At 47.8% G+C, this 27,951-nt stretch overlaps 1 protein-coding gene across 3 annotated transcripts in view; it reads right to left on the bottom strand.

Moving 5' to 3' along the window:
- Positions 1-743: 743 nt before the first annotated feature.
- Positions 744-27,951, bottom strand: part of snx29 (sorting nexin 29) — a 103,788-nt gene continuing 76,580 nt past the window's right edge. For all 3 annotated transcript variants that reach the window (XM_042082059.1, XM_042082060.1, XM_042082061.1), the window contains 3 exons: positions 22,480-22,620; positions 8,084-8,223; positions 744-2,742 (listed from right to left, as the gene is read on the bottom strand). In XM_042082059.1, coding sequence (XP_041937993.1) covers positions 2,613-2,742; positions 8,084-8,223; positions 22,480-22,620 — 411 coding nt within the window. In that variant the 3' untranslated portion in view covers positions 744-2,612. The remainder of the gene's footprint in view (positions 2,743-8,083; positions 8,224-22,479; positions 22,621-27,951) is intronic.

Below are 27,951 nucleotides of genomic sequence, written 5' to 3'. Positions count from 1 at the left end.
AAGATCGTTCATCCTATTCTGAGCGGAAGCTTGCCGTATTCCGGTGTGTGTAGACCTGGAGGTGCCCAATGAAGTCATTCCACCCAGGCTTGCTTTGGCCGTTTGCCAGCGAGCGAATAAGCAGTATTTTGATGGAGCGCTCACGATTACAAACGGTAATGTGCCACGGGCTACATGGATTAACAATGTGATTTGTCAACCACACAGGGAGGATTATTTTTTTAAGAACCAGACCATTAGTTTACATGTTTAGGCATTTGGCTGGGGAGGTGAAAGGTAAACAAAGAGTCCTGCTAAAATACCAAAATAGTTTATCTAAGGTGACAAAAATGTGTCTAATCCAATTAAAAGAAAAAAATATATATAAATGAGGCCAAATGCTAAATATTAAAAGAGATCATATTATCTGAAACATTTATAAGGTAATAGTCTCCATTGCAGTGCTTTTGTTCTCTTAAAATCTGTATGCAAATAAGGAGTGTAAATGTAATCCCTGCATATTCTGATAGACAACTTGACTAATGTGACACAACAAAGCTCTTGTAATGACTCCCCTCACCTTGAGCAGAGTAGAGGTACAGTAGGTAGGTTACAGGCTACTGTAACAAGTCTCTGTTGCTTCTTCATTATGCAGAGTTGAAAATTGCTGCATATTTACTGTAATAAAATCCTCCCCCTTTCCAGCGCAGTTCAAGGTCATGGCTGTCGGAGAATGCATCACAAATGTACTGAACTCAACACTGGAGGTTTTCAATTGCCTATCTTTATTGATCTGTTCTATTAAGGCAGGCTGTCATGCCAAGGCAAGGGCAGCTGTCACCTGCGATTGCGCAGGCTGGCTACCTGGGAAGTGCTCGCTCACAGCCTCAGTCTCAGTCTGAAGAGTCCCAAGATGGTGTCCTTGCATTCTCTCCCATCTTACCTGAGCACCAGTGTCAACATACAACAGGACAGATTATGGGGAGTAGAGGGGACAAGTTGTTGTTGAGCCATTAGAGCTGGACCACAGTGCCTGAGACCAGACATAAGGTAAGTGTTTCTGGCTCTCTCCCCTGTCTGGCATTTATAGTGGTAGAATATGAGTGGTGACACTGGTGACACTGTAATAAGAGGGTGAGAGAGAAAGACATAGATAGAGAGAGAAAGAGAGAGAGAGATAGATATAAAGAGATAGAGAGAGGGAGTCAGGGAGAGAGAGGGATGCTGAGTAATGAGAGACAGTCAATCAGACCCCCCCCCCCCCCCCCATCTCCCAAAACCCATGGAACAGGCCTGTAAGAGACTGGCTGATGTCTCTAAAGCATGGCATATGACTGTCCCTTTATTTCTCATAACAAGGTTATGTAGAGAGCAACAGTAAAGTGGTGCCACTTGTCATAAAGAGAGAGAGAGCGATTGGAAATGGGCTTTGGTCGAGTTCCCTTCAGATACGGATGTTGTGCTTGAAACTGAGGCTGAGATGGAGTCGGGCCAGTGGAGTGATGTTTCAAGCAGCTTCCTCTATTGATGGTGTATGAGAGCCCCTACAGGGCTCACCGCAATGCCCAGCCTCAGCTCCACTTAGCCTCCAGTGGCTCCTTGTAGTCCAAATGCATTTCACATTGCAAGAAGTGAACTGCAGTCAATTCTGGGCTTTCTTTTGCCTTTACCATGTGAATAGAAGCATGATCTGATAACAGCACTCTCATTCACACAGCAACTGGCTCCAAGGACCCCAGTCTCCATATCCATCATCCTCTAGTAATGAACCACTTGCCTCAAAAAATGTCTTTTTTTTGTTTGACAACTCAGTGGCAATGCACACAAACTGCACTTTTTTTCCAGTATGTTCAAGTGTTTTCCAATGGCTGACATTCACATACAATGAATTAGGTCCTGTCTGTCCAATATATTGTTTTCGTTTACATATATTTAAACAATCATAATGATCTGTATAGAGCGCAGGCAGTATGTGCAGTATGTGGGTTTTTCATCTCCCCTCGGACATGGTCTGTAGACACGACTGAGTAATGATTCTTGGTTTACTATGCTGAACATGCCGTGTGGTTGGATAACATGTTTTAAAAAAGATGAATGTCCTCGGCCTTGGTCGTTGAGAATGGAGAATGGGGCGTAAGCCACGGTCATGATTGAGATAAGATAAGGTTAGTCTGGTACAGTAAAATGGATACTGCTCTGCCCTTTCCCCTTTCTCAACAAAGAGAGCTAAACATTGGCTGTAAAAAATGACTAGGCACCATAACTGATAAGTTTCCACCACAAAACTTAAAAAAGAAGTAAAACCTCCATTTTTGATGGCAGTTCTAGACCCAGCTAGTATCCACTTGTGATAGAATGTACAATACGCCTTTAAATGTGTGTGTCTGTGTTATGAGCGTGTGTGTGTGTGTGTGTGTTTGTGAGCATCGTGTGCGTGTGTAAGTTTGTATACATCCAAGATAGAAAAGGAGGCAAACACTGCCAGTTCAGAACCATCTGAGAAGGTTCCATGTTAAGAATGTGAAGTTCCTTTCCCTGCTTCGACACAAGTCTTATAAGTTTGTGAACCAGAGGTCAAAGGTGAGAGTTCAGCGGCAGTCAGACCCAGAGTTGACCTCCTGTGGCAGAGGGGTTTAGAGGTCACCGCTCTGGGGCTCCGGGTTGCGGGACTCCCGGTTCTGGTTGCGTCCCAGTCGAGGGAAGCGTGACGAGGCTTTGGAGCGAGCCGTCTTGGACCCGCTGTCGGTCGACTTAGGGGTATCCCTGCAACGAGAGGTAAATGAGATTATGGGATGCCCACAAAATCACACGCACACACCCATGCATACTCACAGACACACACAATCTGTACTTTAATTTTTAACCTGACGTCTTCTCAAATACACATATCAAGTGGCTTATGTAAATGTAGGACTTTCTAATGAAAAGTGTGTCCTCTTTCACATAAATATGACAACTCCTGTGATTGTGTGTGTGTATGTGTGTATGTGTGTGTGTGTGTATGTGTGTGTGAATGCAGACACACACATGCATATGCACATAGAGCACTTGAATACGTACATGCATATTTGCCCCTGAGGTTAACAGATTCTAATACTCCATAACGTTTTTTGTGTGTTGTTCTTGTGTTTCTGTTGCTTACTTGTCTTCGTCATATTAACGTATGCCCTCTAGAGTTGCTGATGAAGAGCTCGCATGTGATGAATGGGACTGGAGTGCAGTGAGTGTGAGAGATAGGGTGAAGTGGAGTGTGTGCATCTGTGAGAGTGTGCGTGTGTGTGTGTGTGTGTGTGTGTGTGTGTGTGTGTGTGTGTGGAGCCAATGTGTTGGTGTCAGGCACAGAAGCCTGTGGCCCCAGGGGTCTATGCTGCTGCGGGGATCGCCGGGGCGAGAGATTGGGGGTCACAGCGCCAGAGCAAACAGCTGAGCTCCACTGCATTAGATCATCCACACTCATTTACACACACAGACACACACACACACACACAAAGGGAGGCTGCCACTGCTACACCACTTTGTATGGCGAACACATCCAACTAGCTTTGATTCCACTTCATTCCAATTCATTTGGGAATTACAAAAAAAAAAGTTTTCTTACTCTATTAAATTCTGTCTAAACTCATCTGTATGTACCACGACAGACAGAGTGTAAGCGCGACTGTGCCATTAACTATGCAAGTGTCTTCTATTACTGATCTGACAGAGGCCAGAACCCCTGCTGTTCCAACTTATTGAGAGACATACAATTTAACAGTATGTGTTTATACAGTAGCTTACTGAGCAATCACAGCCCACTTAACACGTGAGCGTGAAGCCATGGCGACCTTAAATAGTGATTGCGGTATTCAGATCAAACTGCACCGCAGCTTTAACAAAAGATACCAGAATGCCTGAGGCTCCTGAGGCTAGAGGGGGGGGGGGGACTCCCAGATAATATAATGGGGGGAGATTTGTGCACAGAACCTATTTAGAAATAAGGGAAGAGCCTGGAATAGAAGAGAACGAGTAAAACGATGAGTGATCTCGGCACTTCAGAGGATCTAATACACAACGGGCGCTGAAGGCGGTTTTCTTTGTGGTGTGTAAAGAAAAATGAGGCAATAATGTAAAATGGCGTATTTCCTGAGCGCGGTAAAGTAAACGGTGGCATATGGTACTCGGAGAGGTGGGAGTATCAGAATCAATCTCCACAGTCACCATTAGACATGACAAAATCAATAATGCATATCCAAATTACCGTGTTTGTGAGTTCCCAAGTTCTCAGCACTGTGCATCTAGTTCCATATCATACTAAACTCAACTCACTAGGTGCATTGAGTACACCAGTGTTAATTAAAGTGTAAAAAATTGTCATCCATTCAGTATACACTGTGGTTTCTTTGCCACTCTTTCCCAATCAAATCAACAGCAGCAGCAGCAGCATTGGCAGCTGAACACTGAACCTGATTTAATGATTTGAACAGATTTGTTTCGGTCTATCCAACATCCAACAGAAATCAAAAATGCATTATTCATAAAGCAGAAGGTGTCTGGAGAATGAACGACCCTTTTTGTGACCTGCCATCAGATGGACGCAATCCCTGTTCCACTCAATCTGGCTGGAGGCTCTTACCAAGCCTGACCCTCAAACTTAGGTGTGCTCTATTCACACTGAAAAGGAGGGGAACCTGTAACCACAAGGGGAATGCCAGGCCTTACAAGCTGAAGCACATTCCATAGAAATACTCGAAAGAAAATGAAACGCACTGGCCTACAACAAGAGAAAACCAGGAGGTGCCCTTGAGTGGAGAGGTCAAGGACCAGGTCACTCCAGGCTCTGGTGAGCACTATTAACACCATGTCACGTCTGGATGGAATCACTATCGATCGCAGCTGTACAGAATGTGTGTGTAGCTTCTCAACAGGCCAGAGGAGTAACTCAGGTAATTAGCTTTACGTAATTCCACTAACATGAGCTGGAGTCATCAGTGGAACGAGACATAACCGCTGTCCCAAGGATGATGACTAAACGCCTGCATCTCGCCGCCATTACACATATTTATTGACCGGTCGTGGCTATCGATCACATCTGCAGGCACAATTAGGCAAGATTAGCTGGTGGCACGATCGACGGGAGCCTTCATTATTGCCATCAGAAACAACACGACAAGGTTACAACAGCCTATCGAAGGGATGTGGGGGGCGTCGACTCTGTGAGGTGGATGACATGATTTTTATCGGCCTTTATCAGCCCTGCAGAATCACGATCCGAATCCTGCCTTAGTCATCAGTGAGGAACAGATGCGAGTTTTCTTAGAGGAATAGCGCATTTTGCAGGTCTGACTGCCATCAGATAAAGGAGGGGGGTAGAGAGATAGAAAGAGAGAGAGAGAGAGAGAAGATTGGAAGTGGAGACAAAAATGGAAGGCTCAAAGAAACAGGAGGGAGGGAGGGAGAGAGGGAGGGAGGGAGGGGGAGAGATCTGGTCATTCTGTCATCTACAGCAGTCTGAAAGGTTCACTGCTCCGAGGCCTTCAATCACGTCAGTGCCGCAGGGGGGCCAAACAGCTGCAGGTAACGATCCAGTTATTCATCTCCCTTTTCTTTCTTTGTCCCTTCCCAACCCTGGCCCAAACACACACACACACACACACACACAACAATAAAGCAATCACACACATGTGCACCCACAAACACCCACACACCAGATACACACACATACACACTCTCTCTTGCTGTTCATACAGTGATGGACCTGACCCCTGATGTCTACAAACATTCTTTAGTAGCCGTCGTGGGCTAACACACAGACATGTTACATAACCCAGAGAAGACATTCGCATCCCGCCTGAAAGACTTTGGCAAGGCTTGAAAAGGAGGCAGAGAGGGTGAGAAAGAAAGAGAGAGAGAGAAAGAGAGAGAGAGAAAGAGAGAGAGAGACGTTATGTACGCAGTGCCAGTCATGGATGAAGCAATAGATTGCGCGGAGAAAAAAAAAAATGCCCGGTGTTATTACTGCCCGCTCTTTCAAAAGAACATGTGCCTACAGAAGTAGGTTACTTTATAAAAATGTAAGACTGTCAGTTCAAATGGACACCCAGGTAAAAAGAAAGTCAAAGAGAATGCGCAAGCCTTAATGAAGCCATGAAGAATGAATGAAATGAAGAGGCGAGGAATAAATGAAGAGGCCTCGCTCTATGGCTCATGGCAACACCCCCTTAAAGACACGGCTGTGTTTGTAGGTCACTTGCGTACGTGTGTGATTATATGTGTGTCTGTGTGTGTGTGTGTATGTGTGTGTGAGAGAGAGTGTGTGTGTATGTGTGGATGAGTGTAGGTGTGTGTGTGCATACGTGTCTGTGTGTGTTTTAGTTCACAGCAGGACCACCCCTCCTGGCAAACCGTTTCTTTTTTCTGATCTCCTGAACAGAGACTGACACCCGGATATTTCACTGTAAAACTCCCCTACCTAATTACACTGGCACACCAGCGCTGTGTCCAACTGGACCCTCTTCTTCCAGATGACAGGAGAGCTAATCACAGGCTCATCTGTTTGAGTGTACAAATCATCCCCCAGGTCTCGGCCAACAAGGAATCTATTAGCTCCGAACGGGGCTGCGCCAAGGACTTCAATTTTAATTGCGTCGCATTTGATGTGAAGAACGAGAGTGCGCTTTTCCGTCTTTTAAAGTGGTATTCCCTAATGCATGTCTTTTTGCTGGTAAAGAACAGAACCGGGAGAGAAGACTCTGATCAAAACACCAAAAGCCACACCACAGCACGTCTTGCAACGTCTTGCTTGGCCAGGGTGTGTGTGGTGTGTGAGTGTGTTTTAGGTCCGTGTTTGGTTTAATGTTGGCGCTACGTTGGAGCGTGTTTGAGCTCGAGTCGCATGGCTGCTGTCGCCGCGTTCCTCCATATGGAGGCTGTGCTGTGTACTGGAGGGTAGTGTGGCAGCCACGTTCAGTTCTGCTGCAAGATCGGAGCTGATTTCTCTGCTGAGTTGATTTTGTCGAGTCCTCTGCTAATCCTCTGTGAGAGTCTCTGGATTAGATGGAATAAATGTGAATCTATGAATTTTAAATACCTGTCTTTCGATTTCCATAATTACATAACCTAGGTGCTTTGTGATGTTCTCAGATATGCTGTTAAGTGCTGTGTTGTGTTTCATATCATATTACTCTTGAGGTGCGTTGCACGGAAAACGTAATGAGTTATCTCTGAAACGTGCTCCTCTTTGGTCGTTATGTGTCATAATTGATTGCTGTTCCATTTGAGGTAAGCTGCAACTGAGAATGTAGCCTTGCTATAGACTAGAATTGGTTATCAAATCCGGCTGTTTTACTGTATGTGTGGTGTGCTAAATAGGAAGGCTGGTGTGTATATTATCAAGTCTGTGATGTGGAAGTGTGTGCATCTGTGAGAGAATATGTGCCCATGTGGTGTGATATACAGTAAGTGTGTGTATTTGGTTTCAGTGTGTGTGTGTGTGTGTCATTATGAGAGTGTGTTTACATGGTGCGATCTCAGTGTACGTATGGGTGTGTGTAAATGTGTGCATTCATTTCTATGTAATTTGTGGTGTGATGTGAGCGTGTGTGTGAGTGTATGTGGTATATCATGTGACTGAGTGTATATATTTGTGTGTTTGTGTTTATGAGTGTGCATGCATATGGGAATCTCTGTGTGGGTGGGTGTATAGTAGGTCTGTGTATGCCTCTGTAGACCTGTGTGTGTGTGTGTGTGTGTGTGTGTGAAGGAGTGTGTGTGTGTGTGTGTGTGTGTGTGTGTGTGTGTTTGTGTCTGTGTGTGTGAGTGAGAGAGAGTGTGTGTGTTTGTGTGTGTGTGTGTTTGTGTGTGTGTGTGTGTGTGTGTGTGTGTGAGAGAGAGTGTGTGCATGTGTGAGAGAGAGAAAGAGAGTGTGCATGTGTGTAAGAGAGAGAGAGAGAGAGAGAGAGTGTGTGCATGTGTGTACGTGTGTCTGTGTGTGAAAGAGAGAGAAAGTGTGTGCGTGTGTGTGTGTGTGAGAGAGAGAGTATGTGCATATGTGTGTGCTTCTGTGTGAGAGAGAGAGAGTGTGTGTGCATGTGTGTGCACGTGTTTGTGTGTGTGTGTGTACACTCACTGGCAGAATGGCAGCAGCCTCAGCAGTGCCTCCTTGGTGGGCTGGGCCGTGAACTCCGGCAGTGTCTGCACCAGTTTGTTCATCACCATGCGCAGGTACGTTTGCAGCTGCTTCCTCCGCTCCTCCACAAACTTGGCATCCTGGAGGCCACACACACACACACACAGGACACCACCATTTATACACCCAAACAGAACTATCCACATTACTGATTATAAAAACAGCCATCAGATATTTATAGCTCTGTCTCTACACTGGGTGAACCGGTTGGTGCGGCGGTGAACTATTACTTTCATATCACATGAAATGCTAAAATATTACGGGGTAAAAAATTCAAGGCCCAATATGGGAGATGAATACACTCCATCTAATGGCGGGTATAAAATAGTTGCTGTCTTCCTCCGAGCGGGCTGACAAATGGTAAAGAATGGAAAAGAAGCTCCGTGCAGCATAGTCAACACAATAAATCGCCTGCGAGTGCAGTCCCGCTACTTTTAATTTTTTTTCCCCATTGGACACAGACAACATCCATCAAAACTATTGTGCCAAGCACACATTTTCTTCACCCTCTTTTTTTAAGGCGGCATGCAGCAATCAAGGTAGTAGATGTTGTACTGTGTGGACACAAATCACTCTGTGTGTCAGATTGGTGTGTACTAGGGCAATACAGCACCAGGTTTGTCAATCAAGACCATGAGCAGCAGTCACACACACACATACACACACACACACACACACAATCCCCAATGGCAAGGGGGGGGGGGGGGCTGTCACTAGGTGATAGAGATCACCAAATTGAGTCCCACTGAAAGGAGAAGAGTGAAAGAGAAAGAGAGGGATAGAGTGACGGAGGAGAGAGAAGGAGAAAGGGAGAGTGATGAGGAGAGAGGGAGGTAGTGGTCTGGCTTAACTAAGTGCCCTCAGTGTTTGGCTGTGCCATTTCTTATCACGAAGCGGAGATAGACTGTCTGATAGATAAGATGGATAGACAGACAGAGAGAGACCGAGAGAAAGAGAGATGGAGTGATGGGGGTACGCAAGAGAGAGGTAATAGTGGGGCTTAACTAAGAGCTCCATCACTGTTTGGCTACCCTATTTACGGAGTGAAAATAGACAGATTGATGTGTATAAATACTATAGGTAGAGAGACAGAGAGATGGAGAGAAAAAGGAGCCTAGTGGCTTTATGGCAACACAAGAGGAGGGAGAAGGAGAAAGACTGGGACAATTCATGAGAGATAAAGGGATGACAGGAAGCGACAGAGAGAAAGAGAGGAGAGAGAGAGAAAAGAGAGGAGAGAGAGAGAAAAGAGATTGAGAGAGAGAGAGAGCGCAAGAAGGCCAGTTGTAAATCTGCCCTGATGGCTGATTAACTGCCTCTGATTGGCTGGTTTGGCTCACAGTGGCGACTTGCTTTGCCAAATCCTGTCACTCTAAATACACAGTCTCTCATTCCAGTGGCACGGAAACGCTCCCTCCCCAGCACCATAATCACTGTCTGTGTGTGTGTGTGTGCGTGCATGCGTGTGCGTGTGTGTTCAGTCATCATTGAGGCCTGTGTCTCTAAGTGCATGCGAATGTGTGTGTGTGTGCGCGCCACTTAAGCATCTGTCGCCACATGCGATCCCTTGGCACTGGAAAACTCCTGAGGTGATCTCATCCCAGTGTGCACTGTGTGTGTGTGTGTGTGTGTATGAGAGAGAGAGAGTGAGACAGAGAGAGAAAGAGAGAGAGAGAGAGAGAGAGAGAGAGAGAGAGAGAGAGAGAGAGAGAGAGAGAGAGAGAGAGTGTGTGTGTGTGTGTGTGTGTGTGTGTGTGTGTGGGGGGGGTATGTGAAAATAGGCAGAGAAGTTGATTATGGTATGGGATATTTGAGGGAGATCGCAGCTGTCACAGTCGTTTCCCTCGTGAGGGATGTGCTTGCCAGGCCTAATTTAATGGTTTGTCTCCCAAGCCCATGTACAATGCAGCTGAAGATCCTGGGGTTGGCGCTAAGGAGCTTAAGCCCTCATGACATACACCATAAATCAGACGCCTTAACAGGGTTAGCACCCACAATAATATCTCTCAAGTTTCATTACAGCAGCATTACCCACCATACCATATAGGAGTATGTATACAACCACCCATTGAGATGACTGAAGGCACTGTAGAGGAAAAGATGGATGCTGGGGGTTCTTGTTGTTTGGTCTCCGAGCATGAAATTGGAATTTAAAGGAAGAGGGGGGTTAAAAACTTGCATGGAATGAATAATTTTGCCAGGGTGGTGAAGGGCTTGAAAGAGCAGCTTTGCCAAAGTCTGTCACTGGCACACACGTGCTCAGTGGCCCCTGTGCTCTGTGGCTAATTGCTGTGGCTGGTGTCTTGAACCACGTTTAGCGGGCTAATTAGCTAGACTAGGAGTTGCAAAAGGGGTTGGAACGGATACAAGTCTCACTATGCGGCTCTCGCTCTGTCGCTCTCTCTCTCTCTCTCCCCGCGCGAAACTGTTACTGTGGAGAAGATGCATCTAGTCCCTGGCAAATCTTCATTTACATACGTAATTAATTTAAATACACATCACCGCTCGTTCCGTAATGTACCTGTTTTGAGATCATGTTGCGCCTCCGTTTGGACATGTAAGAAGATGCGGCCCTGTGCCAACAAAACGCTGTCAACAGAACCTGCAGGCCGCCCCCCCGGCACGAAAAAAAACACAAACACACACACATACACACGCACACACAGACACACATGCACGCACAGGCACACACACACAAAGGCAGACACTAACACCACAGAGCTGTGTGATCTCCAGCAGTTAGGAAACAGACAGAGAGATAAGAAGATGTGGGAGACAGAGATGTGCCAATGTGATGTGTCAAATGGGATGTCTGTGTGTGTCTGTCTGTGTACTGTATTTTTGGGTAAGTGTGTGTGGTGTGCTGTGGAGGGGAAGAACTGGAGGGAAAACAATCAGCACATCTTCCTGCTGGGCTCCAGCTCAGTCGCAGCCTCTCGCCTCTGGACCGGCTCCTGTTCCCCGAGCGGGTGTGCGGGGCCCTGCCAGACGACCGGCCCGAGCCAATGCCACCGCTAGCGTGCCAGCTGCACCCGTCTCAAAGAACACACCTCTCAACCTGAGCCAGCTCACCCCCCCAACACCCCCAACACCCTCCCTCCGCATGACCAAACACGGGGAGAGGAAGAAACAGAGACAGAGAAGAAGAGAGTTAGTTTGTGTACAAGTGTATGAGAGAGAGGGAGAGAGAAAGGGAGAGAGAAGGAGAAGGAGAGAGAGAGAGGAGGGAGAGAAAAAGAGGGAGAGAGAGAGAGAGGGAAAGAGAGAAAGAGAGGGAGAGAGAAAGAGAGGGAGAGAGAGACAGAGAGAGAGAGAGAGGGAGAGAGAAAGAAAAAGGGAGAGGGACAGAGAAAGAGAGGGAGAGAGAGAAAGAGAGGGACAGAGAAAGAGAGGGAGAGAGAGAGAGAGAGAAAGAGAGAGAGAAGGAGAAGGAGAGAGAGAGAGGAGGGAGAGAAAAAGAGGGGGAGAGAGAGAGAGGGAAAGAGAGAGAGGAGGGAGAGAAAAAGAGGGGGAGAGAGAGAGAGGGAAAGAGAGAAAGAGAGGGAAAGAGAGAAAGAGGGATAGAGACAGAGAGAGAAAAAGAGAGAGAGAGGGAGAGAGAAAGAGAAAGGGAGAGGGACAGAGAAAGAGAAGGAGAGAGAAAGAGAGGGAGAGAGAGAGAGAAAAATAGAGGGAGAGAGAGAGAGAGACGGTGTGTGTTTGAGGTGGAGGAGATGGAGGAGGAGGAGAGGAAAGCCCAAAGGAGCAGTGGGGAAGCACTGAGCACGAGGCACACAGAGAGACGGCCCTCCTCCCTGACCTGCTTTCCCTCCGCTCGGCTCTGCTTGGCTCGCCCTCTGTCTACCCAGGGCTGTCAGAGCAGCCTTCACCGCAGTCAGCGAATCCAGACCCAGCCCAGCCAAGCAGAAGTCATGCCAGACGCCACAGCTGGACATCTGTATGTATATACAGCCATGTACGTGGCCATGATGTCAAGACAATGTATATGTACTCATATGCATAGAATGCACATGGATGCAATGGCATATACACATAGCGTGCATTCAAATAAAGCATGAGATATGCAAAATCTGAGGCTAATATGTATGTGCGCAAGAAGATAGAGACAGAAATGCATATGCGGTAGACTGGCTGACATTGACCCTAATGGGTGCAGAGGTAGTCAGGTCGCCTCCTGCCCAAAATGGGTGAGGGCTGGTGTGGACAGGGCAGATGGATCCACATGGAAGCGATGCCAGTTACAATCACTCACCGAGATAGGAAAGGTCACCGGGCAGAAGCGTGATGGGAAGTGGAAGAGGCAAAAAGTAGGGCGAAGCCCACACAGGTGGTTTATGGGTATTGTGTGTGTGTGTGTGTGTGTGTGTGTGTGTGTGTGTGTGTGTGTGTGTGTGTGTGTGTGTGTATGTGTGCTGGGCTCCATTAGAGGCGTAACTGACTGGTCACAGCAGTTACGTGCCATTGTAGATGGTAGATTTGAGGCGTATGGTGTTCTACAGGATGAGCTTTACTTTTCCCGGCTGGTTAAGGTCAAAGTCAATGTCACATTTTGGCTGCATGTCACATTACCTCAGCGTGTGCAGCCTGAGGAGAACACCAAGCAACGGCTGGAAGCGAAAAAAAAACGGTTGCAAACCTTTGAAAAGATGAGTGACTTTGATTGTGTCTCTGGAAAGCCAATTTCCAAACCAATTTCTTCCTTGCAATGACAAGCAGAAGGACACCACTGTGCACTTACGTATACAGAATGTTCTATTTGAAAGACATGCTGAGGAGATGCATTGCTCCCCTGAAACTATAAGATCTCAGCCATTCCATCCCCTCGTAATAATTCCGCTGCATTATGTCGGCTTTGTACATCCTGAGGCAACAAGACTCTAAATGCCAGTCCAGCACCTTGAATTAAACCACTAATGGGTTTGCACATTAAAAATGAATTTTCGTATAAATGCAATTATGTTGTCAGCACGTGCACATGCATGTTGGCCACACGGCTTTCTAGTAGGGCACGTATGTACAGTATAGGTGGCATGGCGGCACGGCCGGATATAGCCGGCGTCGAGTGCATTAGTGGGTAATTACACTGGCACGGCATCCAGCGATGGCGCGCTCTGACAGCCCAACGAGGGGAAACGGCGGCGCAGTACATCCGAGCGGTGCATAAACAATCACCTGCGCCTGGCCTCGGACTACTGACATGGGGGAGCGAGGGGGATAAACAGACCATTGTTCTTCATGCTAAGAGACATTAGCTATGCATGTACTGTACAACACATGTGCACACTGTGTTCAGGGGCAGCATGTACATCATGTACATGCACTTCATATCCTCATGGGTGGACAAGAGTACAATAGTTAAAGGAGGATGTACATGTTTATGTTTGTGTGTGTGTGTGTGTGTGTGTGTGTGTGTGTGTGTGTGTGTGTGTGTAGAGTTAGGGCCACTGGGCACTGTGGATATCTGAGCGTGTGTGTCTATTTCTCTGTCTGCCTGTCTGTATTGGTGTGTGTGTGTGTGTGTGTGTGTGTGTGTGTGTGTGTGTGTGTGTGTTGGGGGGGCATTTTTAATGCAAAGCAAGGGGCACAGTTCAGCCTCATGCGTCCTCGGAGCTGCACGGTGGTGGCAGCAGCACGCACGGACCCACGGCCTGTCGACTCGTATCGTTCTTGAGAGCGATGACGCACGACTCAATCAGCTCGTCCCGTGGCTGACGCAGGTGAGGTGGCCACAGCTGCTGACTGAAGCAGCAAGCCCTTTCCCTCTCAACCCCTGATTGCAAAGTTCACCAATCAAGTCAATATCCCCAAGAGTGACTTCTCTGAGGCCGTAATTCAGGCAAGACATACAAACGATTACGTATCCAAACACCTTGATAATGTACCAGACGAGCAAAGCTGCCAATGCACACATCCACCACAAGGGAAAAGAAGGAAAAAAAAACAATTTAGGTACCAATGTGTGAAGCCAAGAGATGACAATGCAGCAATATCACAGTGAAGGTGTGAAAAGCCTTAAATTTGCCTTGTGGATTACAGAGAGAAGCCTTGGAGGAGGTGAGAGATGGGCTTCAGAGGCTGGACAGCAAAAGGGGAGGTGGAGGTGTGTAAGTGTGTGCGTGTGTGTCTGGAGGGGGGGGGGGGGGGGGTTGGGGCTGGTTGTTTAGTGAGTTCACACGCATCAGACTGACAGGTGGAAGGCAGGCTCTGCTTTGTGGGTGAGACACAGGGGGTGGGGGGGGGGGGTGCGGTGACAAACGACCGCCGGAGCACAAATCACAGCCGAAGACTCGGCGACGGGTCTGCAGGGAAGGCCGCTCGCGAGACTCTCCTGACAAAACATTTTATCGTTCTGCCCGGCGGCCATCTTTAAATGCTGTCGCAAGACGCGTCTGAAAGAGGCCCTCAAGGAATCCGCTTAGTGTGTGTCTGCGCTTCGGCAAAAGTAGCGTCGCTAAGCCTCCATCTGTACATCGCAGCTGTCTGGTACGTGCACACACACACACACACACACACACACATCCTGTCCGAATAACTACCGGTTAAGTTGCTACATACCCATGCCCTAGAGACCACAGTTTCTTAAGTGCAGCAGAGCCGTTTAAAGTGATTGAAAGTTTTCACAAGGATTCAAACCTTCCAGGGGGTCCGTTCCCTACAGTGAATCTTAATCTCTAAATCTGATCACAGAGAGAGAATCTCGCACTGCAGTGTTTTCTATTTATACACAGTCCTTTATGACAGTGTTTTAGAGTTCGTGATCATAAAAAACATTAAGGATAAAACATATAACAAAAATTGTGTTTTTCCGAAGCATGCACTAAAAACATGTACGTCGATCGAGTAAGCTTTTATCAACGGCATGGAGTTAATGTAGCTGATCATCTATGGCAACAATGAGATCTTCTTTGAACTCTGTGAGCTTATAAGCGTTGGGTGAGTGATAGCGTGTTAAGCAAAGACAAAGAGACAGGGGAAAGAGACGCTCCTTAAATTAGACATCTCAGCCTGTGACTGAAGTCTGAATGTATTGGCTTTGACGCGGCGTGCTCCAAAATAGCTTTTAATGCACGATAATGGGAGAGGCCTTGTTCAATTACAACAGCCATTATTACTGGCAGTGATTACTTATAGACACGGAGAGCATTTCTCCTCCCTAATGAGTCATAAACCGTCGATTGTTCGACCTGTAACAAAAAGCCACCAAAAAACAAGATGAGCATATCGTCAGGGCTATTGTTCCGCACAGACAAACCCATACACACAAGAAAATGAGCATTAAATACAACAAAACTCAGAGGGTCGTCCTAAAAATGGAAATGTAGACAAACTCAATACACTTGTGTGTTACACTTAAAGGAGAATTCCGACGATTTTTTTTTTTTTACATAAATCTCTGTTTCTCGGGGTCACAGAGCTTTAAAAAGTACACTATGCAAGATTCGCCTAAATATAACCTTTATGAAGCCAATTTGATGGTTCATAACTTGTAATAGGGGAATCGTTCACCTAGCATAGCCATACAGCATAGTCATAGCGAGTCGCTAACGAGAGAACCAGCCATGGAACTTCAAGAATAGTCGGCCCGAAGACATCTCACGGGAATCGTAAAACATTACCTTGTCGACATTACCTTGCTCAATTGTTAGCCTCCACAACAAAAGCATTTTCATTGTGTACAGGGGGTACAAGCCACGAATAGTAAGCTATTTACAACAGCCGAGTAAAAATATATTGCGACTCTAGGGGGAGCTCTACAGTCACCAAAAATACCTGAAACTGCATAGTATACCTTTAAAACCATGCCCACAGAGTGTAGTACTGTAGCTGCCTGGTAACTGTTGGCTGCAGCAACTTGAGCTAGGTAGCACCTATTTTTTTGTTTCCTTTAATACGTACCCATGTATCCTGTGAGGATCCTTTGTGTTCAGATGTTTTGAGTCAAATGTTTAGCCAAATACAGCAGTATTAGTATACTGTAGGTGCGATACACTTCTACACCACACTTGCTATGCATCAAGTGAAGCTTCTCTGTGTTGAAACGGTTCAGTTGGATGGGAGAAAGCCACAGCGGAGCTCCATATGAAGGCAGATTGGAGTCGGAGTGTGAGGCGGGAGGACACAGGTGGAGGCCCCCCACTCGAGCTCTGTGAGCCAGACTTCCTCCACGGCCTCCTACTCGGCAGCAGTGCTACTCAGAGGCTGCTCATTCAACCACGGCTCTGATGTCAGTGGTGTACGCACAACGAGGATGGCGTGGGAGGGGGTGCGAGTGCGAGTGTGTGTGTGGGGGGGGGGTGGGGGGGGGGGGTTCCAACTTGCCGACGCGTGCCTTACGTTAGCCTGGCACACAATGCCAACTGTGCAGCTGCCCACCATTTCACATGCGCGCACAAAAACACACACACACACACACACACACACACCTTCCTGGATTGAAGTCGTTTGTTAGGTAGGGAGAACCTTTTTTACATGAATGACTGAACGCTCGTAGCCCCCACCCCCAGGTCATCAGTGGGCTTCTCTCTCTCTCTTTCTCTCCCTCAGTCTTTTTCAGTCTCTCTCTTTCCATCACCTCTGTCTCACTCTCTCTCCTCTCCCACTCTCCCTGGCCCCCTCCCTCCCTCTCTCACTGGTGTCATCAGTGGGCTGGAGGAAGAGCCAGGCCAACTGCCAGCAGAAGGGAGAGCGTGACTATTATCTCCAGAGTGAGTGCCCCCTTACACACACACACACACTCACGCACGCACGCACACGCACACACACGCGCACGCGCACACACACACACACAGTCTCACTCACTCACACACAAAGCAAACCCCTGCACACATGTGTAAGCCTAAGGACACAAAGACATAAGCCCACACAAGTTTACACTTTCAGTGCACACACACAAAAATAAATGCCCCTTTCCTCCCTGCCATGCACACACATGCACACACACACACACACACACACACACACACACGTTCAGTCACTTCTGTGCTCTTTCCTCCCTGCCATGCACACACATACACACACACACACACAAACACACACAGGTCAGTAGATCAATAAAGAGCTCAGCTGTACCCAGAAACCCATACCATTACCTGAAGGACCACAACACATTCACACACAAACACACACACACACACACACACAACTCCTCAAATTGACAGCCTGTGAAAGTTAATGAAACATGTGACTGCGTGCATGGGTTTGTGTGTCTGCATAGTAGGGCTGGGATAAGCGATTATTTATTAACGATTAATCTAGCGATTATTTTTTCGATGCATTGATTAATCTAACGATTCATTTTTTCAGTCCGATTCGATTTCGATTCGATTAGATTATCGCCCCATTAATTCACTAATAGCAACTTATACATGTTTATTTACACATCTGAATGAAAAAACATGAATTCTTTAACATTGCAATATATGTTTATAGTCATTTTAAGACGTTCGTGTGGGAATCCTTGCAATTAACATTAACACAGTTAAAAGGCTGCTGATGTGTGGATGCAATTCATAACGTAGTTAGTTCAAATAACGGTTCGTACTTCTCTTTTGGACAAGCACTTTTGAGTCTTGGAAAACACTTTTCCATTTACATAGGGATTTTGCAAACATTCAGAGTCAATAAAATGAGCCCTGCATGAGTAACGAATAAGCAGCTGCAAGTAAGCATGCTAAACTTGACACCCAAACAGTATTCTAATTAGCTTTGAGATACTGCTTGATTGCATACTCTAACTTAACTTAGTTTAGTCTCCTCAATGTACTGTGTTGTGATAGAGTTTACTTTAACTTTAATACAGCAGTTTTAATGCTGCAAATTTGCACAGCATGGTCACGATGCTAAGCGGATTTAATAGCAATTTAGCCCACGGTGTTCTATGCAGTGCTTCTATGTGGCAACAACAATCCTTCAACAATCGTGAATATTTTGTTAAATGCACATGCAGAGGAGGAGCAGCGGGCTCGTTACGAGGAGAGAGCGGGCGGGGCGAGGAAAGGCTGTGTGAGTAAAAAGTGCAGCTCAATGAAATTATTTTATCTCATCTTTAATTTAAATAGTAGGCCTACAACATAGAACATCAATGTATGGTGCCCAGCCACAGATTAGTCAACGTATGGAAAACACTGAAGGTGTAAAATTAAAAATATTTACTGTAGCAGCACACGTTATGCTTGACGAATCGATGCTCATATTTTGCGTCAACGTATTTTTTTCGTCGACGTCATCGATTACGTTGATGCGTTGTCCCAGCCCTACTGCATAGGTGAACTGAGTGTTACACGTGTGCTTGTGCGCATGTATGTATGTATCTCTGTGCATTAGTTTGTATGGATGCGCACTGTGTTTGTGTGTGAGTATGTGTGTGTGAATGTGTATGTGTGTGAGTATGTGTGTGTGTGTGTGGTGTGTGTGTGTGTGTGTGTATGTGTGTGTGTGTGTGTGTGAGTATGTGAGTGTGTGAGTGTGTGAGTGTGTGTGTGTGTGTGAGTGTGGGTGTGTGGGTGTGTGTGTGTGAGTATGTGTGTGTGTGTGTGTGTGTGTGAGTATGTGTGGTGTGTGTGTGTGTGTGTGAGTGTGAGTGTGTGTGTGAGTGTGTGAGTGCGTGTGTGTGTGTGTGTGTGTGTGTGTGTGTGTGTGTGTGTGTGTGTGTGTGTGTGTGTGTGTGCGTGCGCCTGATACACACTGACAGGTTGATGACCTGGGGGGTGGGGGCTACGAGTGCTGATGTCATCCCTCCTACAGCCTGGCGGGGGGGTTGGTGTGAGTGTTTGTGTGTGTGTGTGTGTGTGTGTGTGTGTGTGTGTGTGTGTGTGTGTGTGTGTGTAGTGGGAGGGGGACGCTGAGGTAGGAAAGTCTTTTAGCTCACAGCATCACTGTGATGCTGCCCGTTGGCGAGGTTGTCAAGGCTGCCCAGTACGCGGTCAGGGAGTGACGCAAGCTCCCTCAATAGAAATGTGTGTGAGTGTGTGTGTACCAGTGGATAGAGGGGCTGGGTTAAGGAAAGTGTGCACCACACTCCACCACACACACACACACACACACCGCGTTCCTCACACGCTCCTCACACTCTCCTCACACTCTGCTCACATGCTCCTCACACGCTCCTCACACGCTCCTCACACGCTCCTCACACGCTCCTCACACGCTCCTCACACTCTCCTCACACGCTCCTCACACGCTCCTCACACGCTCCTCACACGCTCCTCACACGCTCCTCACACTCTCCTCACACTCTCCTCACACGCTCCTCACACGCTCCTCACACGCTCCTCACACGCTCCTCACACTCACATGGCAACTCAAGAAGATGCCCTTTCATATCCCAAAACATGACACTCTGCCGGTGACTTTAGACCTGATGCTGCAGGGTGAAGCCATGTGAAAATCCTGATGTATGTGTGTATGTGCCTTTACTCCTCTCTCCCTCTCTTTCTCTCTCTACTCCTCTCCCTCTCTCTCTCTCTCTCTCTCTCTCTCTCTCTCTCTCTCTCTCTCTCTCTCTCTCTCTCAGAGGCACCCTGAGGGCTTCCATGCTCTACTTGCATTTGCATGTCAAAGTTGCTGCCTAACTTCGGCACTTAGCATCTTCCTTCGGAAGCGCAGCCCTTTGCGCGTGCGCACACGCGGGCCGACAGCCACCCTTTTCAGAAAAAATAATGAAATGAAATTATATTATGAAATAAATCAGGTGTCCCCCGCTTTAATGCGAAACATTAAGTTATCCCGCTGGGCGCCAAGCGGTCACATTGAGGAAACTTCCAAGGGTGTGTCCAGAAAAGAGATGTCGTAAGGAGGTCACGTACATCGCTGGCAGCAGACGAGAAAAGCCGAGCTTCACTTTTCCTGGATTCGTGTCAAACGGGGTGACCTGTCGAAAGTGCAAAAAGAGAATTTTGCAACTAGTGAGCAGGGGAGGGTAGTGGGACACATGATTGCCAGGTCTTGAGCGTGACTGATTACTGGCGTTAGGGTAGAGATCGAAATCCCACGCGGCACAAGCGCTCGGTGGGCCGTCCAATCCAGTCGGGTGATTACCAGAGGGCTTCACACGTCACACAAAATGGGAGAGAGTGGGAAGCGACAATGGTTGCGGGCGGCGAAGGAGAAGTTCAATCTGAGCAGGGGTGATTCACAGACCTGCCCTTTCACCCACTCCACTGGGCAGTGTGTGTGTGTGTGTGTGTGGGGGGGGGGGGGGGTTTGGCGAGGCCACCTTTGAGGCAGAGCGTCGTCAGATGGGTTCCTTTTGATTGCCCGTCCTTGAAGGCGGCATCTGCGCCTGGGCGCGCTCGCCCGGGTCCGTCTGGGGCAGCGGTGAATCAGCTTTGTCTTTCACGCTCGGCGGCGCCTGCCTTTGAAGGGCTCCGCTCCGCTCCGACCGACCGCCAGCCAGCCAGCGGTGCCACCAGCGCAGCCTGGTACCCCCTGGCACCCTCTCAGCGCAGCGAACGAGCGAGAGAAAGAGAAAGAGAGAGAGAGAGAGAGAGAAAGAGAGAGCGAACGAGCGGAAGCACCGCGCCAAGGTAGCTGTGCCAAGGGCCAATTATATTGCCCAAGAGAGGAGAGGGAGAAAAGATGGGGGGATGGGAGGGGAAGCAGAGGGAGTGGAGGTGTAGGGGTGGACAATACCAAAAAAAGAGGGAGAGGGAAAAAATGAGAGAGGAAGGAGGGTACAGAAAAGAGGACAAGCTCAGAACAGGGCGGTGAATGGTAGAGAGAGAGAGAGTGAGAGAGAGAGAGAGAGAGAGAGAGAGAGAGAGAGAGAGAGTGAGTGAGTGAGTGAGTGAGTGAGGTGAGTGAGTGAGTGAGTGAGTGAGTGAGTGAGTGAGTGAGTGAGTGAGTGAGTGAGTGAGTGAGTGAGAGAGAGAGAGAGAGAGGAGAGAAGAGAGAGGAGAGAGAGGAGAGAGAGAGAGAGAGAGGGAGAGAGGGAGATGGAGAGGGCAGGTTGGTTCTCATCATTAGATGGATCAGGACAGAACCGGTTGCTTTCCTGTGTCACTGAGTGACCCGTTGGGGCAGATTACCCTCAGAGAGAGAGAGGAGAGAGAGAGAGAGAGAGAGAGGAGAGAGAGAGAGAGAGAGGAGAGAGAGAGAGAGGGAGAGAGACAACATCAACAAAACTGCCTACTCACTCACGGAGGAGCCCTTGAGCCTGAGCCACAGAGTTGTGATGGGAGGATGAATAACAGCCCAAAGGAGAGGGGAAGAAACACATGAAAGCACAGCAGACGGGGCACAGGTAGGCGGGCCAGTGCGTGTCCAGCGGGCTGGGAGAAACTTCATCACCCCACAACTCTTTGGCTTCGGCCGCTCTCTCCAAAGCTGCTGGGGCAGGGACAGAAGGCCTGCTGGATGGAGGGAGGGAGGGACGGACGGCAGAGACCGACTCCCCCGCGGCACGGAATGGCTCGGATTTGAGATTGTGTTTTTCTGGAACAGGTGCGGCTGGTGTCTGGCACGCTGGGGAGGCAGCGGCGGGTGAGATGCGCTCCTGCTTTGCCAAGTTGATGTGGCAGCAGGTTGCGTGTGTGTGTGTGTAGTTTGAGTGAAGAAAGTTTACAGACACAGTAGCCCGCTCCCACTTGGGGTTTGCCTGGCAGTGCTCAGGAGGCTGATGGAGCGACCTGGGGCAGTGTTCGTCCAAACCAGCGGCGGCTTTTCCCCCACTCCTGCCCCTGCCGCTGAGCAACCTCCTCAAACACTTCACTTTACATCAAGAAATCCCATTTCACAGGTGGACTTTTTTTGCTGCTGCTGTTTTTTTTTTTTTTTTTGCTTTACCATCCACAGGGCTCCAGTCATCTTTTGGGTTTTCCGAACAGCCAAAAGCTCAAAAAAAACAGCCTAGACAGGAGAAAAGGCAGCTTTTCTATTCAATGTGTGAACGGGAAAAGTGTGTATGGTGTGTGCGCATGAGTGTGTGTGTGTGTGTGTGTGCGCCTGTCTGTGTGTGAAAAAGAGAGTGATAGGAGAGAGAGAGAGAGAGAGCAAGGTATCAGGTAAAAAATAAAAAGTCTCTTTCTCTTCTGAGGTAACTGGCCAAGACCCCGTCTCTGCCTTCTTGCACAACACCGGACTGATTTTTATTTTTTTATTCTGAATACATTTCCCCTCTGGAAAAAACCCACTGAGGCGAAGCACTGCTGAATAGACAAACCCGTTCAGAGATCCACACAGGTAAAACAGCCCTGAGAGCCACAAGGACTGAGCGCGTGCAGTGAAGAACACGGCATCACACTGTCAAATAAGCCAGTTCCCAAAAATAATAATAATACAAAAAACTACAGAAATACTGAAAATACAGAAAACATTCTTTTCCCCCCTCAAAGACTGACCTTGTTTCCTATGGCTTTCTTGGGAGGGAAGTTGAAGGTGTCCACCTGGGGAAACTGCGTTCGGAGATAGTTGTGCAGCTCACGGAACTCCGTGTAGCGCCGGTAGACGTTCCACTCGTTGTCCAGGATCCTGATGTACACCTGCAGGGACACGGAATGGACCGCATCACTTGATTAGAACCAATTAGTCAAGGCCGAAATGCTGCTACAACATACACACACACACAAACTCAAGTCCATGTAGTCTGAAAGCAGGTTGGAATGTAGTGACCTCCCTGACCCGAGTTCTCTGAGTGTCAAACCTGTGTCCTTGCCGACCAAACCAAAAACACCCTGCTCATTGGTAAGGCAACAAAAACCCCAACAACTCCTCAGGATCCCGGTGTGTCTCACACACACACACACACACACACATCTGTATGCACCCTCGAGTATAAAATGCTCAGAGACACACACACACACACACACACACAGACAGACACACACTCCCTCAATGTGTGAATTCAATGGAAGGATCACATGATAAAGCATCTCTTCAACAGTGAGTGACGAGCGGACATCCCAGGTCTGTGCTGCGCCACAGCTCCCCAGCACTCTGCACACACCATTAGAGGGCCCCTAAATGGATTCCTGCACTGTTTGAGCACCACTGTTTACCAGACGGACGCCAGGGAGTCGGATGCCGCGTCACAGAGATTGAGAACGCAAAACAGGGAGGAGGAGGAGGAAGAGGAGGAGGAGGAGAAGGACAAAGAGGTGGTGGGGGGGAGGTAGAGAAGGAGGAAGACAGAAGTGGAAAAGAACAAGAAGGATGGGGGAGAGAGAGATCCCACACACACACACACACACACACACACACACACACACACACACACACCTCCCTAGAGTTTAACTCATCTATGCTTGGGGCGAAAAGTGAGGCACTGAGCTGCGCAGCTTAAATGAGCTGCGGAGGACCTTGCTTGGGAGCCAGACGACTGTCTTCGGCATTGCGCCGCCACCGATGCCGTCCACCGGGGACGCAGGAAGGTCTTCGGCATATTAACTAGCCCTTGTGTGTCGGTGAGGGTGGTAGCAACTCTGCCACTTAAGTCTCCGGATAAACGTCTCTCTCACCCTCACTCCTTTCCATGTCTCTTTATCCAAGTCAGATAAAGCAGACACAAAGACAGAGGGCCTGACAGGCCAAGTGGTTGACAAGGAGCTCCACTCTGGAGTAACACAACTGCAGTGTGGAAGTAACACAAGTGCAGTGTGGAAGTAACACAAGTGCAGTGTGGAAGTAACACAACTTTAGTGTGGAAGCAGTTGAAGTTGGACCCTGATAGTGTGGTAGTAGCTTTTCTAGTAGTAGATGGAGACTCCGGGTTCTGCCATATAATTCAGAGCATAGCTGTCAATCTCAGCACCTGATCAAAGGGGGTAGATGAAAGAGTGCAGGGATGGAGGGATGGAGGGATGGATGAATACGGATGAATGTGGGCGCCCCTAGGGACAGATCAAACACATACGGCTGCATTAAAGAGCTGCTCTTCCGCCATCAACCTGCAGACCTGCCGAGTCGAGAACGGACAAGAAGGAGGGCTGCCTGTTCCATCACACACACACACACACACACAAAGCCACTCAAACACACACAGACAGATAGCAGACATTCTCTTACGCACCCTGTCATAAGCACAGTAAGGCACATACACACTTCCACACAGTCCAGCCAACTCACTCACAGTCAAACTCCTCACATATAAATACAACTCTCTCTCTCTTTCCCTCTCTCTCTCACACACACACACACACACACATCCTGCAGACAGGCAGCAGGTGCTCACGGTCAGCTCCAATCTACTCTCTAATGCAAAAGCTTGTCTGTCGAATTTCTCTTCCTGTCAGGGGCCCCACGATCAATATTCCCCACGTGGCCACTGTAGCGGTGGCGGTGGCAGGGAACGGTAGGGGGGCTCGCTCGTTCACTCTGACATATTTAATAACACCCCCGCCGAATACATAACTGGGTCTCACCGGCGCTGACCTGGAGCCCGAATGGGATTTCACGCTTCTTCCAACTCACTCAACTTTCAATATTATTCCCTCTTCGTTTTTTTTTTATTTCGACTTTTTTTTTTTTTTTTTGGTGTGGTGTGGGTTTGGTTTGTTGGGGAACTGCGCTTGGCTGAGCGGCTGAGGCTGTGGTTGGGGTCGGGCAAGGTGGTGGTGGTGGTAGTGGCGTTGGTGGCGGTGTTGGTGGAGGCTTCCGCTCCGCTCCAGATCTTCCATTTCACACCAGGCTTGATGGCGAGAGGAGCGTTTCATTTCCATTTGAGCCGTACAGTACGTTTCATTTTCATCTTGGGGTGGAGGGGTGGGAGTTGCATTCGTACCCCACAGGTGTCGGGAATAAATTTGCTGAGACCATTTATCAAGGATTGATTGGGGGTTGGGGTGGTTGTGGGAGCGTGAGCGTCTGCAAATTAGGCCATGGCATCCTCAGAACACACACACACACACACACACACACACACACACACACACACACACACACACACACACACACACACACACACACACACACACAAGCAGAGGTTGCGCTTTCCTCGTCTGTGGAATCAAATGACAAACTCCCAGTGCATTAAAGCCAACTTAATCCAATTTGGGCATCCTCATTAGCGCAGATATTTCTGGAAACAGATCATAGCGTAGAAGCGATCACTTCTCCCCTCCGTAATTGCAAATGAATTATTTCTTTATCTACAAAGGGAGGCATATTTTAAAAATAAACACGTTGGGATGAGTCAAGGTCTTGATTTGCTACTTCAGACATACCCCTTTGTCAGGACAAATAAAAAACGTAATCAGACGAGACAATGGCCCTGACCAACCAGCTTAAAAATACTATGGCCTGTCTGCCCCATTCAAGTGATGTCTTTTTCTTTGATTACGCCAAGCAGAAACATATTTCATAACAAAGGATATAAAACAAATTCTCCAGGAATAATCTCCAGGCACATTTGAAAGGTCGGCAACGCAGTGTGAATCAACATTCTAAGCACTCAAAATAAATTGAATTTCTTCTCTTTGTCTAAAAGAAAGACAGGTGACAGAAAGAGAGTGCATTTTCAAACCAGGTGAGTTTATGCATACACAACTCTAGCTTCTATACAATTAGAACAGTGCATCACATCTGCCTTTGCTCCAAATGGCAAAATAAAAAATACAAATTGTGACAAACACTTTGCAAGTAGACTATGGAGAAAACCCTAGTGATGGAATCAAAACCTTTTCATCTTTGTAACATCGGAGGCATAAAGCCACGGAGCCCATTTATCTGACAATAATAGGAAAGCACAGAGAGACACGGCGGCGCGTGATTCATCTGCACGCAACCTTCAATGCCAGCCTGGGGACGGACGCTCGTAGTTAGCCAAGACTCGGAGAGCATTTACAACAACTCATTATACCGTTATTACGACATGGAAGCACTCCTGCACAGGAGAGGGGAGGGGGAAAAAGATGCTTACTTCTGTACTGTACTTTCACTACTGCTCTTGGCAGATCTTTGTTCTTCACGCACACGCACACACACACACACACACACACGCGCACGCACGCACGCACGCACGCACGCACGCACGCACAAACGCACACACACATCAAATTACTGCCTCTGCGGGTATACTTTGTTTTGCAGCTTTAGTGGTCATTGTGAAAAAAAAAAGAATAAAGAACACCCACACAAGAGTTTCCCCAGTAAGTGGGGGTGCTACCATACCATATGGACACATGTACTACGCACACATGGCACCATGGACATGCCACCCTGCGGGACTATGCCAAGCTGGGCTTGGACACTCAGTGAGGGGGTCTGGCACTAGGTAGGCAGAAGATGCACCCGGAGTCAGCCAGCATGGATGCCTACCGAGGTCTCAGACAAATCCCTTTTGACAAGAGAAGCACTGAGTGTGTACTCCAACTAACCACTAACGCCAAGACAGAGAGAGAGGAGAGAGGGAATGATGGATAGATAGAGAGAGAGGGGGGGGAGAGAGAGGGATGGGGAGAAACTCAGCATGGAGGACAAGAAGAAATACGCTATCATAATGACAAATAAAGACAGCATACAGTAAATAAGCAGGTACTACAAAGGCCAACAGTTTCAACCAGACAATACAGTGCGTGAACAGGAGGCTTTCTACTAGACATCAGTCATTAATCAGCATGATGTGAACGCCTATTAACTGGGAATCAGAAGGAGTATATACCTGAAGACCTCTCACAAGCACAGCAATAAAGTCCCAGAAAGAAACACAATAACATAGGCCTTCTCCCAGGCTGGCTTTAATTAAAGAAGTTGAGGGAAACAGAATCTTCTCCCCTCAGGACAAGTGCATGAGAAGGCCCGTCATTTGACACCCACGTCAAGTTCACAATCTCCTTGTCAAGCCTGCCGAGATGCAACATTTGGCAAATCGGGCATAGAAAATAGATTCCATTTGGAAGATTGCTGGCTAAGGGGAGGATGGGGAGTCATGAGGAGGGTGGAGGGGGAACTCTTCCATTAAGTGTGCTCACACGGCAGCATCTGTCACCCACTCCTGCGTGCGTGTGTGTGTGTGTGTGTGTGTGTATGTGTATGTGTGTGTGTGTGTGTGTGTGTGTGTGTGTGTGTGTGTGTGTGTGTCGCTCTCAGGTGTTCTCTGAGCCGGGAAGAGAACTACCCTTCCGGGTGACATTGTGCCACTTGGCTTTTGGGTTTTAAGCTTTTAAGCAAAAACAAGTCACAGAAGTCACGGAAAATGAGCCTGTGAAAATGGATCTGGGCATTACAGTTTGCCTCAATCTCTCGGCAACACGCCGATCATTTGCATTTCTTGCTGCTTCACAAAGCTGCGGAGGAACACACTCATAGGGTTGCCATTTAATGAGATTCCAGCTAGCAGCAGCATATTTGTGGTCACATTTGGCCTACATACAAAAAAAGCAAGCCACATGTACTGAATCATGGGCACTCGAGCGTGCTGTGTGGCAGGTTGACCTAATCATACCATTCTCAGTGGGAGAGGGTGAAAATGAGCAGATCTGGCAACATCCTTACTAATGACACCACATTAAGGACTAACACATGGTGTAATTGAATGAGAAGACATTAAAAACACCTGGGCAGAAATATCTAAGCAAAGGGACATGTGATCTATAACATAATGATTCAGAATTATGCCGATTATCGCATTCCTTTTGGTGTATTTTAAATACAGATCACTTTGAAGATGCAAATCGTCTTCATAGATGACGATTTGATACATAAATAGTAGGATTACTCATCAGGAGTAGCTACAGAGAAGAAAGAGACAAATCTCGGACTTGTGAACTACATTTCCTTGACTACTACCTAAAAGGCACACAGAAAAACATGCAATCACCAACAACTGGAGAGTGGGCACTGACAAAATCTGCTAGTTTTTTATATTTGTTTGGAGT

This window comes from Alosa sapidissima, chromosome 24 (genome assembly GCF_018492685.1).
Source record: "Alosa sapidissima isolate fAloSap1 chromosome 24, fAloSap1.pri, whole genome shotgun sequence".
Lineage (NCBI taxonomy): Eukaryota > Metazoa > Chordata > Actinopteri > Clupeiformes > Clupeidae > Alosa > Alosa sapidissima.
This window is presented reverse-complemented; position numbering and strand designations above follow the sequence as displayed.